The sequence below is a fragment of the Triturus cristatus genome, chromosome 7, assembly GCF_964204655.1.
Source record: "Triturus cristatus chromosome 7, aTriCri1.1, whole genome shotgun sequence".
NCBI classification, from domain to species: Eukaryota; Metazoa; Chordata; class Amphibia; order Caudata; family Salamandridae; genus Triturus; species Triturus cristatus.
In genome coordinates this window covers 1048079609-1048093851 of record NC_140590.1, presented here as the reverse complement: position 1 = coordinate 1048093851, position 14243 = coordinate 1048079609, and the positions used below count along the sequence as shown (strand labels likewise).

At 45.6% G+C, this 14243-nt stretch overlaps 1 protein-coding gene across 1 annotated transcript in view; it reads right to left on the bottom strand.

The window, feature by feature from the left end:
* Window positions 1–4062: 4062 nt before the first annotated feature.
* GRXCR2 (glutaredoxin and cysteine rich domain containing 2) overlaps window positions 4063–14243 on the bottom strand; it is a 74388-nt gene continuing 64207 nt past the window's right edge. The window contains exon 3 of the mRNA XM_085614488.1: window positions 4063–5279. Coding sequence (XP_085470614.1) covers window positions 5100–5279 — 180 coding nt within the window. The 3' untranslated portion in view covers window positions 4063–5099. The remainder of the gene's footprint in view (window positions 5280–14243) is intronic.

The window sequence follows — 14243 nt, the reverse complement described above, 5'->3', positions numbered from 1 at the left end:
GCGGGTCTGTTACATTGTTCACATATAATGTTTCTGTCAGATTTGCTATTTATGACATTTATGCCTTTTATGGAGAGGTTATCCAGCAATCCTCACTAGTTGAATTAATAAAACATTCCAAATTCAAAATATAAGTCTCAAATGCTGCTCAGTTTCATGGAATATATTTCTTACAATAGTTAGCTTAATTGATGCTAAAAATAAATTTCTCACATTGAGCTTCGTGTGCAGTGACAATAGTGCTTGTGCAGCATGTGACAGTATACAGAGGTAAAAAACTATCAACTAGGAATCGAAAACGATTGAAGTTGTGGCTAAGCTACAGAATGTTTCAGTTCATTCAGTTGGACAGGTAACCATGGGCCACATGCATCAAAGTAAGGAATTGCGAATGCTAAATTGCGATTTGTAAGGAATCGCAATTTAGGAATCGCAATTGCCTGTGCATGTAGGTTTCGCTATAATATTAATGATTCCTACACATTTCTTAATTGCGATTTGCAAATTGCGATTTGCAATGAAGGAATGGCTTCCCATTCATTCCTATGGGCCTAGAGGCCCATAGGAATGAATAAGATTGCATGTGCAATTTGCTAGTACCAAATAGGTACTCGCAAATTGCGCATGCAATTTGAAGGACGCAAGGGTCCCAAAAAAGGTAAGTATGCCCCCTAAGGGCATGTGTGTGCACCAAAATGCGAATTGAAAAATGCATTTATTTGCATTTCCAAAGGAATTGCAAATTACCATCAACTTGAAGTTAATGGTAATTTGCTATTCTAAATTGCGAAAACGTAATTTGCGACTGCATAATGCATTGCATTTAGGGGATCACAATTTGCGATTCCCTAACTGCATTCGCAATTAAGGTAATCGCAAAAAATTGCGATTTCCTTAATTGCGGATTGCAAAAAAGGTACATGCATTTCAAAAGGCCAATTAGTGATCGCAAATGGCTGAATTTTGCGATTCACACTATTTCCGATCGCAAAATGGTTTGATGCATGTGCCCCCATATTCCTTAGTTACTATTCCAATGTTATAATGTGGTGCAAGGTTTCGCTTATGATCCATTGACGTTTTGACCTGTTAATTATAGTGTGCTATTATAATATCTGTGTGGGTCTTCCTCAGGACAGTGTGTGGAAGGCACCCCGATTTTTCTGCTGAACAAGAAAAGGATTCCTTTTCCTCTCTGATCTTCTTACAATACAAAAAGGCTTCAACAGATAGCCCCTGTGTCGCTGGTAAAAGGCAACCAAAAACGATGTGGTTATTTGCCTGCACTAAGTAGTCGCAATCCACATCTTGAAGTACTTCTCTTTAAAGGGTGTCAATGTAATAAAAAGCTTGTCCGACAGAATCGGCATATGTGAATACTCTACCGTATTCTTTGCATCACAGAAGGGTTTTGAGAAGCAGAGGATACTGCAAAAGATAAAGAGGAGGAGATGGGCGGAAAGTTTAGAGAGCAACAGCATGAGTGCAGCGCACATCATCATGGCACACACATTCAAAACTAACAACATCATGTTGATATTGGCCCTCTTTGACCAAGACTTTGCACCTATTATAGGTATTAGGTCGCCCATGTCACCAGTTGTGAAGCTGATTGCAGTTTTATGTTACTTTTCCAATGATGCTTATTAACATTAGGGGTGGGCATAACTCGCCTAATTCAGTGTAGCGTAATCATCTGCAAGTACCCAAAGATTCTGCGAGGTTATGCATAATTATACAAGATGATTAATTCTGCGTATAGAGCTATTTCTTAGTGCAAAAATGCTCCTTGCGTCCAAAATGGGGACGAAAATGCATTTTGCGCTAAGAAATAGTGCTAAATGTAATAGAACAAGAATGGCAAGCACAAGCATCTGCTCGCGCTTGCAAAATGCGCTCTTGGGGTAGGATTTTCACCCAATTTACTCCTCGCATTTCGTGCTATATTCTTATCGCAAAATGCCCCCTCATGTCCAAAATGGGCGAGAGAAGGCATTTTAGCGCTAAGAAATTGCGCTAAGTGTGCTGTTGGGGTAGAATTTTCCCCTAATTTACTCCTGGCATCTAGAAGCATTTTCTCAGTGCAAAATGCACCCTGGCGTCCAAAATGGACATGGGGACGTTAAGAAATAACGATAAATACAGCAGAATACAAATAGCGAGCGGCTGTTTGCGGTCGCTAAATGTTCTCTTGTGGTAGAATTGTTTACCACCTAATTATTCTTAATTACTTGAGCAGGCGTAATCACATTTTTATCTGTAATTACACATCCAAGATTAACTGGGAATTTCCAGAATTACTTAGATTACGTCAGCATAATTAAAAGATGCCCGGGCCTAATTAACATATGCTTGCCCTAGCACATGGTTCTCACACCTAGCATTTCAATGTATTGCTGCAGGTTATGGATTCTCCTTGAATCAAGCAGCACGTCATGTCACATCATGTCACATTTCACATGTACAGGCCTTCTGTAACAGTTCTGAAAGGCTCCTTTAATCCCTTAGCCAACGTCGTGAATGTAGTTGGTGACACCAACCAAGCCCTCATCCAACTAATGCCATCGAAGAGCAGTGAAGACGCATCCTGGAATCTGAAAAAATATCCTTCATCAATGTGCAAATGAACTGCAATGCGGATTTAAAACCCACCCACGTGCGTAGAACTTCCATGACTCTGCACATGAATCATTTGTTCTTTGCAACATTAACTTACCTGACATTATGAGATGTGTCTGACATATAGAATAGGCAACCGAGGTGATGTGTTTGCTCTCTATAGTCAGTTAATAACATTTTTATCATAGCCTGAAAAAGTTGATGCTTCATGGCACGCTCGATATACAAGGCCTGTGGTGGACAACACATTATCACTCAAAAGCTGATACACTATTAGTTGCTTAACTGACACATCACACGCAAGCACCCTCTCACAGGAGAAGTGTGGCTCAATGATTAGAGCGGCAGACCCTGATGCAGAGGTCTAGCCCGGGACTAGGGTTCAATTCCCCGCCTCGGCGGGTCTTGGGCTCAAAAATTCCACGGACCTGATAATTCTCGCCTCGCTGCCATTCCAATAATGGAGTCCCACTCTGCAACTCTGGGCAATAGCTTGCTTAATCTCCACAACGGCCCCCACAACGCTAAGGATGCCTGGCCTCCACCTTGGGGGTGCCCAGGAGTGGACGCCTCACAGGGAAAGCCAGGATGGGTTCCACAGCGGTATTCATACAAGCACCTTGAGACCCTTGCGGGTGAGTAGTGTGCTATACAAGTATCAATTTTAATTTACAATTTCTCACATACACTCCTGCACCATCACACAAACACACTGAAACTTGCACTACTGACGGGCATGATTTAAGCCTTCAGTGTATGTTAACAGACGTGCACTGCTGTCTGTTCTGTGTTTGGAAGAGAAGCTTGAATTGTTGCAACACTTTCTGCGATGTTGTGTGTGTATGTGTTTGTGTGCGTGTGTGAGAGAGAGAGAGAGAGAAAGAGAGAAAATGTACTTTGCAAGTCTGTGCCCCAAATTTGTTGTGTATTGGGGAAGCATGCAAGGCTGAGGCATGTGCTTAACCTCTTATGTTGGTGTATGTTTGCACGCGCACATGTATGCACACACTGCTACTAAATGTATGGTATCTGCTCTGTGTCAGACAGAGAGAACCAGGCACTGCTGCGGTTTACATTGGTACCAGGCCTGTACCTTTTCTTTATGTTGTGGAAGTTTGCACTACTCTTGCCACTGGTCCTGTGCCTGTGTTATATAGCAACAAAGATTCCTAAGAATGTTGTCACTAAATAAAAGCTTAAGCTATTTGCATAGTCACTCAAAAGAAAATAATAACTTAAACCACGTAGATTCAGCCCCACCGCGTCAGTGGTCCAGATCTAGCTGTCCACAGTGCAGTTGTTCCAGGAAAAGCGTATGGCTTCCCAATGTTCAATTCAGTAAATATAGGATTCGACGATTGTCCAAACTTTATTAAAAATGTCGTCACTAAATATTATTCTGTTACTTAAACATCTAGAAATAAACATTACATTTCACTGAGACTGCATTTTCTTAAACGAGACATATTTTGTGGGTTCCTTAATTCAGCCTGCTTTTGTGCACCAGTAACAATCTTCCGATATTAGGAACTATTCTGCATAGGAGACCAGCAATTCATCAGGAATTTACACTCCGTAGATACTTAAAACGCCAACTATAAACAGAAGGCTTTATTGTTTCACACAGGTTAATTGGAGAAGTGAGCTCAGAATATAAAGATAGCAATTGGTTTTGCTATCAAAAACACAACAAGCTAATAAAAGAACTTGAGGGAATCAATATGTGTTCCGCAACCAATTTTCTCTTGGATATGCTTCATTGGGTGTGTAAAATTTAGTGGTGCCAGAAAATAGTTGGAATAGCATTGCATTGCCCTTCATTGATTCAACAGCTTCTATGTCATGGTGAATAAAATTAGACCAAACAATTCATTAATTGAATAGAAAATGCACCTTTTTCTTAATTAGTGCTGTAGGTTTTTTCTGTATTTTTTTATTTTTTTTACATTTGCATCTTTATGTAGCCAAATATATTTTGCTTATTTTATCCATGGTTATCCATATTTATTTATGGTGTCTGGGAATCGTTCTAACTCAGTGGTTCCATTTCGTTGCATCGTTTTTAGCTCATTTTATGCCATTAATGAGAGGAGCCACTGAGATGAAAATTAGTTTTTCCCATTTCTAAAAGGAGCAGTTGAATCGAACTGGCATTCTATGTGTCCTCTGAAGTAACCCATGAGATGTTTTTGATTTTTTGTGCGTCATGAGTGAGTTGCTGCTTGAATCCCTATGAAACCTTCATTTTGGGACCAACAGTGCGCCGTACCCATTCCACTAAGGACAAGCGTGGCGATAGCAAAAATGGGATGGATGCAAATGAACCAATGCTAACTACTCTAGGCACATTTCATTCCCTAATTTTTATTTTTTTCTGCAGTATTACAAAGACCAACCAAAGCTGAAGAGCTTGTAATCAAAAGAATGTAATGCCAGCTGGAAAGGTTGTTGAACGTGACATTTAGGAATCAAGTCCACTATTACACAGTGCATGTCTGGCAGGGCTGCAGGCCATTTTCGTTGCAGGCCGGACATCTCAAGGCCCGGTATGACTCCTTAAATCTGTTGGCCAACATGGAAAACTTGCTACCGTGACACAAAGAACAGGGAGCACAGCCTGATCCCAGGCAGTGGACACACCTCTGGCTCGATTCATCTCCCTGAAACAACCAAAAGAGAAAAAAGTGTTGTTAATCATTTATAGATTTTACTACAGATGCATTCTTCATTCAACGTTCGCCAAAGAGTTACAATCTAAATTTAGTGCTTTAGTAGTGGCATATTAACATTTTTGTTTGAGAACTGAGGGAGCTTTGGACGTTTAAGCTAAAATGTGCATTAATATTAGTCATTCTGCACTTCAATTCCGCTGTATACTGACATGGAGTTAATGCAATTGAAACAAAATCATTACGATGTGTTAAAGTGTGTCTTGTTGGCATGGGCTATGTAGCCACAGTTGTTCAAAATGGATGCCATACTACGATGTTCAGTCTGTGTTTTATATGTCTTGCATGACACTACGTGAAGGAAGACGAACACTGTTTGTTTCTGTTTGTTCTTGAAGAGCCTGCTAGAAGAAAACCCTTTGCAACATTATCCAAGGTTTTTCCGCTTGCATGCTGTATTTCGTTCATTCACAATGATTCACTGTTTATGTACCCAGTTTGTTCTAACACCGCGGATGCCATTAGGTCAGAAGGGGCAAATCAATATTCATGTAGTGGGTTACTGCTAAGGTGATAGGGTTATGTGACGTTTAAATTGTGAAAATGTGATTTGTTGGACCCATTATCTTACCATGCTGATTTTGCAGTATTTAGTAAGTAATTTCAATACATGAAAACTGCATTTAAACCCTTCAGTTTGTGGGTAAGACAGAGACCTTTCATGAGCCTCTAGGGACGCTGTCCGATTTCTTACTGATTTTGCTGCACATTTGAGACTTAGCACTTATCGGAATTTAGCCCATTCTTGTATTATTCTGAATTTAATAGCCTTCATGGCAAATGAGTTCTGTGGAATTCAAGGAGTTTATTGCTTCATCTGAAAATACTATTTACTGCATTGTACTTTAAATTTTGTAATACATCTCCATGGTTTTTACTAAATTTTAATCTTGATTTTCCTTTTTGGATTCAGTCCTTTCTTACGGACTGTTTTGAAATGTTATTTTGAAACTTATCTCAAGGGACACATAACCTCAAAGACTTTGCGGTTAAAACCGTCCCCAATCCACCAATATTTGGACATGCCACTCGAATCCAGATTTCATAGGGCCCTGCGTCCCCACAGAGCCACACCATCCATGAAGATTTCATACATCTGAAAAGTTTCGAACATAATGCTGGCATAATAAAGTGCGTAGCCAGGTATTATGAATATTTATCGCACGAGGATGCTTTTGGTTATAGATTAATTATGATAACTCATTTCCATCTAGTGTTTCATTCCAATATACTGTTGTTTCTAGCTTTAGTAAGTACGATGTGTGAATAAAGCAAATTAATGGTTCCTAAAACACTGCTCTCTGAGGGTGTTAAGCTGAGTTCGTACTCCCGGGTTTCAAACTTGTGACCTTCAGATCACCACATTTGCCATCGGAAAGCATTAAGCCCAGGGAGCTCTGAAAAAGGCGGGGCCGGAATCGGCCCTGCCGCAAGTATGGCGGGGCACCGACCCCCTCCCCCCTCGCCTGCTCTCCCTGGTGCGGCGCGCTCCACCGCGTCATTATGACACGGTGGACGCGTCGCAGCAGGGATTGGCTTGAGGGGGCTCCACCTTGACCCGGAAGCGATTGAGGTGCTTCCGGGGCAAGGGGGAGCAGGGGGCAGGCCGGTTAGAACCGGCCTGCCCAGTAATCCATGTTAAAAGGCCGGGGAGCGCGGCAGTCGGTCTCTTTGTCCCGCGCTCCCAGGTCTGCCACACCCAGCCTCTAGGAGGCTGTCAACCTTTTTGTCTTTTTGTTTTTCAGGTCTTTTGCTCGAAGGTGTTGCCGGCGGTTCCTGCCCTTTCGTTTCTGCGACGGATCGTGGTCGCCCGGAAGATTGCAGCGGATCGTTGTCGCCCGGAAGATCGCAGCGGATCGTTGTTGGGAGGATTGCGGCGGATTGTTGGCTCACGGAGCGGGAGCAACGACGGAGCGGCAGTTACCGGGTCGAAGCAGGTTCCCGGGCAAAGGGTCGAGCGGTCACCGGGGGTTTGAGTAAGGCGCGCGCACGCGCCTCCTAGGTACGTTCAGGCCCCCTCAGGTTCGAAGCCGGCTAGAAGGAATTGTGAACGTCGGTCATTCGAGGAGTGGGGGGAGCATTGTGCGTGGCCTGACAGAATCTCTCTGGCCTAATGATTAAGGTTCTAGATTCTTAAGGTGAAGGTTAGACGTTCAATCCCTGGTATTGCAAAGTCACTGTCTGTTCAGTTTAAAGCGTAGGCAGCGGTACTTCCTTCAATAAGGTTGGGAAAAGGTTTTTTTGGTTTTTTTTAACATTTGATTCAGTCAAATAGATCGTTTTGTTACAAGTGAAATAAAGGCACTGTCGTGTGTCTGCTGAGGTCTGAAAGTCTTACTCTCAAGGTTGCAGGTTCAATTCATTGATTCTTTGCAAGGGCCTTAACAGTTGATCTATATTGTTACTGATCAGTTAGAGACACATCGTCGGTTTTTGGGGTTTTAAGTACATAAAAGGCAAGGGCCTTAAAAAGAAGGGGTTGACTCCTCAGCAGTGGTGGCAAGGTCATCTCTCATGGCCAAAATCTATAGCAACTGTGTGCAGTGGTCATTTTTTAAAAGTAACAAATTTATTGTAGTACCGGTTGCTGATGCTAACCTGTTTTTTCATCATAGGAGTGGTTGCTCTCCATATAGCTCAAAAGGAGGCAAGACAGAGGGTATCCCTGTAAGGGGACACAGACAGGCCTGCACTTCACTGTTTCTGTGGGCCGCCGGGCTAGAGTTCGCTCGCCTACCGCCCAGACTAGCTGGTGTGGCGCGGTCCCAGTTGCATGGTGCTTACGGCCAGTTTGTGTACCCCCAACGTACAGGTAAGGACCTGGAGAGGTCCCATTTAGGTGACAAATAGCATTGTACTCGGAGGTGTAATTGCTGATCAGTGTGTGGGTCACCGGGCAATTGTTGGCTCTCAAAAAATGGCTAGTAAACGGGGTGCAAAGCGTTTCCGCATGGAACACATGTTGGAATCTATGATGCGCAGGATGGCGACAATGGATAGGAGATGGGGAAAGGTAGAGCAAATGGGGCATAGCCTAGCGGAGCTCAGACAGAAGGTTGAGAACCAGGGTGGCCCATCGGGCAGGCCTACACGAACAATAGTGCCCCCAGAACCCAAAGGGGAATTAGAATCACTCCCCAAGCGAGTTAGAAACAGGAAGGGGAAGAACCAAGATCCCACACTAAGGCAACCTTTAGGGGAAATTCCTTCGGGGAAGGGTCCCTCAGGCTTTCCTGTCACACCAGAGAGCCCTATAGCTATACCAGATTTAGCGCCAAGTGCCCCGTTGACCCCAGTGCCTTTCGCGCCTGTGCCTGCACCAAGTTCGGTCCCCCCAGCTACCCCGGTGGTACCAATGATAATCCCAGTAGTGCCCACGCCATCCCCAAGGGTTCCGGTCCTGACTCCAGTGGCCCCCATCCCGGTTTTTGCGCCAGCAGAGGTTAGTCAGGTCCCGCCGGAGTTGGCAGCGCAGATAGCGGCAGTCCTTCCTTGGTTAGGAAAGGGGGTATGTTACCACCCTCTGTGGGCGCCAAAGAAGTAGGGGAGGACCCGTTAGCAGAGGCGCGAAGGATGGTGCGAAGATTATGGCAGCCCCAAGCGGGTTGCCGAGCCCAGGCCCGAGTAATACTAATCAACCCCAAACAGCGCAACAAGCAGGGCCGTTTCTACCATTAGGCAAGGCTAGGCGGCCGCCTAGGGCAGCAAAAGGGGGAGGGCGGCAAAAAACATGAGTTTGGGAATATCTAATGCATTAATTCTTCAAGCCTGGATGACAGGGGGAGAGAGTGATGGTAGTAAAAGGGAGTGAGTGGAATTTTTCCATTCTCACCTAGGGCGTCAAAGCACCTAGAAACGGCCCTGGCAACAAGAGAGCGACATTGAAAAAGACAAGATGGCGGAGCTAGCTGGAGTTGGGCAAATAAGTAAGGAGGTTCCACTGCCATTGCTGGGCGCGGGGGTGCTACCCTCTAGGAAGGAACATTTAGCAAGGCATGTAACACAGGAGGTGAGGGAATTGATATGGTCCGGTGCGTATGTCAATATTTTTTCTTTACTTGTGGACAACAGGGAAATGGAGTATGCCAAGAGGCAAAAGGATTGGATGCTTCCCAGTGAATGGCGGGTTGAAATGTCGAGATTCAGGGTGGAAGAGACCCTGACCAATTGGATAAGGGCTTTCTCAGTGTTTATGTCCATAATAGCTGAGCGGTCACCTAATCTGCAAGCGGAAAAGGCGTTTTACCAGAGCAGGATTCCTATGACGCATGATAAATATGGGGGTGTAGGTTGGAGAGAATATGACATGAATTTCAGGAAGGCGAAGGAATTTGACCCATCAATTACATGGGACCGGGTTGATTCAATCTCATGGTTTTGATCAGTTTGGCCCAGGGCAGCCGGGCAATGCAGGGCAAAAGAATCACACTTCTCAAGCACCTCAGCCCTTTCGGCCACCACAAACTGGGGGCACGGCCCTGGGTGCAGGGAATGGGGGGGGGGGGTCGAAGAGGAGTATGCTGGGATTTTAATAGAAAGACATGCACCAGAGCCCAAGGCACTTGTAAATTTAGACATGCATGCTCCATATGTAATCACCCCTCTCACCCAGAATCAAAATGCCTCAAGAAAGGGAATGCATTCTCAGGTAATAGAGGGAGGAAGAAACAAGAATAACGAAAAGGAAAAAATGGTAACGCATTCACCCATCGACGTACTGGCTATGACTCCCTGGTTAAATAGGTACCCAGACCATGCCACGGCTAGGATGTTGCAGGAGGGGTTTTTGTATGGTTTTAGGATTCCAGTTGTCGACTATACAGGGACACCTGAGTGTAAAAATCAGCTGTCGGTAAGGTCCAACCCAGGGGTAGCAACAGAAAAAATTACTAAAGAATTGCACCTTGGTAGAATAGCGGGTCCATTTCACCACATCCCTGTGCCCAACTTTGTCTGCTCGCCCCTGGGGGTGGTCCCAAAAGAAAGATGAGGGGGAGTTCAGGTTGATTCATAATCTATCAGCCCCTAGAGGCAACTCATTAAATGACGCCATCAGTGAGGAACTCTGTAGCATAAAATATGCCTCTTTTGATCAGGCAGTGGATATGCTAAGGGTTTTGGGACCAGGGGCCTTGCTAGCCAAATCAGATGTTCAATCCGCCTTCCGGCTGCTGCCGGTTCATCCTTTAGATCACCACCTGTTAGGTTTTTTATTTCAAGGGAAATTCTACATGGATATGTGCATGCCCATGGGTTGTTCTGTTTCTTGCGGTTACTTTGAAAAATTCAGTTCATTTTTGGAATGGGTATTTGGGCATTATCTTGATGACTTTCGCTTCCTGGGGTCGGCGGGCTCCCAGGAATGCGCAGTGGCATTGCAGGAATTTTGCGTACTCATGCGTACTTTTGGGGTTCCTCTCGCACCAGGGAAGGCAGTGGGTCCAGCATCCACAATTGAATTTTTAGGCATTGAATTGGACTCTGTACAGGGATGCTTTAGGTTACCGGAAGAAAAAGTAATGAAATTTAGAGCAGTACTCCAAAAATGTTTATCAAAAGATAAAGTGACCTTACACCAGCTACAACAGGTGGTGGGCCAGTTGAACTGTGCAGTACGGGTAATACCTATGGCCCGACCATTCTCCCGTTCCATCTCACAGGCCATGACAGTCCTGCAGGAAAAGCATCATCACACGAGACTGTCGTCTGAGGTTCGCCAGGACATGCGGATTTGGATCGCATTTCTGGAGGGTTTCAACGGCAGGGTAGTGTGGCCCGGTCCCCCCACTACTTCCGCGGAGTTAGGTTTATGGACTGACGCTGCGGGCAGTGTGGGATTTGGTGCCATACTCGGGAACGAGTGGGTGGCGCAACATTGGCCGGCTTGGTGGGTGGGGAGTGGTCTGACAGCCAACATAGGTTTCCTGGAACTTTTTCCCATTTGGGTGGCATTGACTGTTTGGCCGCATCATCTGCGAAATCAATCGTGATTTTTTGGTCAGACAACATGACAGTGGTGGAATGCATCAACCAACAGGCTGCACGGTGCAAAATGATTCTCCGCCTGTTGAAAGAGATAGTGCTGTTGTGTATGAAACTGAACATACAGTTTAAGGCTAAACATTTCCCGGGGGTGCTGAATAATGCTGCTGACGCACTCTCTCGCTTCAAGATGCAGGTTTTCAGGGAACACTTACCATCTGCAGAGGCAACACCAACACACTTCCTGGAGGTACTCTGGCCGATTTGTGCCCCCAGCTACATAACCTCGTGGCAGCTAGCCTAACACCCAGGACAAGGAAAGCTTACGAAGGGGCGTTTTGGTCTTACTGCACTTATTTGGGGCGTGAGTGGGCGGATAGCTGGCATAAGTCAGGGGCATTCATCTTGTATTTAGACACTTTGAATAGGGAGGGGCTCTCCGCGGCGACATGTTGCAGCGGTTTCTTTCTTTGCACAGATCAGGGACACAGAAGGCCCCACGAATAGTTTCATTGTAAGAAAGGCATTGAAGGGGTGGCGGCGCCTTCAGGGGGCTGCTTCTGATACCAGGCAGCCGATTGGTTGGGAGCGGCTGACTACACTGCTAACAACCTTGGGTGCCATGTGCAGTTCAATAGGGGAGACATTACTTTTCAGGGCTGCCGTTGCACTAGCTTTTTATGGGGCATTTAGGGTGGGGGAACTTGTGGCCCGCAACAAACAGGATGTACAAGGTGGGCTACTGCTGGAGCATGTGAAGATACAGGGAGACGCTTTGCTAATAACCATTAAAAAATCTCAAACCGATCAGGAAGCACGGGGCGAAGGGGTGGTACTTCACCGGGCACAAAGCAATCCATGCTGCCCAGTGATGCACCTAGAAGCTTACCTCCGTCAGAGGAATAGTGTGGTAGGCGGGACATTGTTACTGCATGCGGACGGTACCCCACTTACCATGTTCCAATTTAAAAGGGTATTGGCCATGGCGATCGGCAGGACAGGTTTGAACCCAAAGGACTTTGGGACGCATTAATTCAGAATAGGGGCTGCCATAGAGGCAACAGCTAGGGGATTGCATAGCAACAGTGTAAAGAAGATTGGACGATGGGCTTCTAATAGTTACAAGCGCTATGTGCGGCTGCACATGTTGTGAGGGTGCCATACAATGGTAGACTGATGCCTGTCCTGTTTTGTTTGTTTGCTTTCAGTTTCTCGAACCTGTCACGCAGGGGGGAAACTGCCGTCGGCACAACACCAGGATTCTTCACAACGGCGGCCACAATCACGGGACAAAGGAGCACAGGATGTATGGGTCATTGGTCATTCTTATGTACGGCGTATGAAATCTGTTTTCCTTTCAGGTAATTACAGACAAAGAGCTGAGCAGGATGGTTTTAAAGTTTCTTTCCATGGTAAAGGGGGTCTCTGCCTCAATCAGCTTAGGGGTTATCTGACAGATCTTTTGAATAGACACAGCCCCCCACTCACAATAGTTATCTTGCATTTAGGTGGGAATGACCTGGTAAAACTGGGGAGAAGGGTATTGATGGAGGACATAATTTCCAATGTAGGCTGGTTAGCTAAGGCGTGCCAGGGCTGCACCATAGTTTGGTCGCAGATGATTCCCAGATCCAAATGGAGGGGGGGAAATTCGGGGAAAGCGTTGAATCACTCGGTAAGGAGGATCAACAATAAAATTAGAAAATTGTTCAGGTCCCCTCAGTTACAAAACATTGCACATGGGTGTGTCAGAGGAGAATCGTGCTTCTTAAAAGACGGAGTCCACCTGACTAGGATAGGTAATGAAATGATGCTGGAAAATATCATAGCTTGGCTAAGGAGTGTAAGGGCGGGGCATGACCTTTCAGGGCAGGAGGAGGGGGGGGCCAGATAGTCGGGCAACTACGCTGGCCTGTGGCGGTAAGGTCATGACTGGTGAGCAGTAAATTTAAGGTCCTTAGGGGGCGGCGCCATTCTTGGATGGGGTCGCCCAGGGGGAGGGACAAGGGGTCTCTCCTATAACTCCAGGGGTGGAACATCCGGTTGGCTGGATGGGTGCGAGGAAGGGGGGAGTCACGCTTTCTTTAGGCTGGTTGGCCACCCTGCACTGGCATGATGACGTCACTAAAATGGCACAGAGTGCAAGAGCCCCCATTTTTAATGGAGTTCAGGGAGCGTATGGGGGTAACCGGGGGGGAAGTACCCTCTCGATAAACGGACCCTCTGCGCAGGCGCACTCCTATGGGAGGGCTTGGCTAATTGATAAGGATCTGACACCGGTTAGCGACCTTGCCGTAGGCCCAAATAGGATACGCAGAAAGTAATTAATGTATGATTATGATCCAGATGTTAGATTCGGATAGGAAATACTCTGTATTAGAAATATGTTAAGGTTAGCCATCTGATATCTGTGCATATGAATTGTAATCAAATGCCATGCTACGTTTCTGCGTAAATTGTGTAAATATTGTTTAATCCAATTTTGTTTTGTTTTCATGTTTTAAGAAATACGGCCAGGGGTTGTTCGACCCCCGCCTCCAAAGAAACTCCCCTCTCATGTCCATCATTAATAGATGTGGTTTATACACAAGGCGGGGGAGGAGGAAGTTCGGTAGTCCCAGGCCATACCCATTAGCTATATTGTAGAATACATGTTGTAGTGGAAGTGTTTAATCTGCAGTGTGGCCTTAGTAGAGTTTGAAGACTGGCTGAGTTGTGCCTCTGGTAGGAAGGTCATTTGTGTCTAAGAGTTGGTTTTAGCTGGATAAAACTGGTTTGACCAGGGTGCCCTTTGTACAGGAAGAAGGCCAGGTGCAGAGAATGTTACAGGCAGTAGGCCAATGGAATAAGAGGCAAGAGTATAAATTCATAAAAATGCCACGGGTGCCGGAAGTGGCATTAGGACACTTTGAC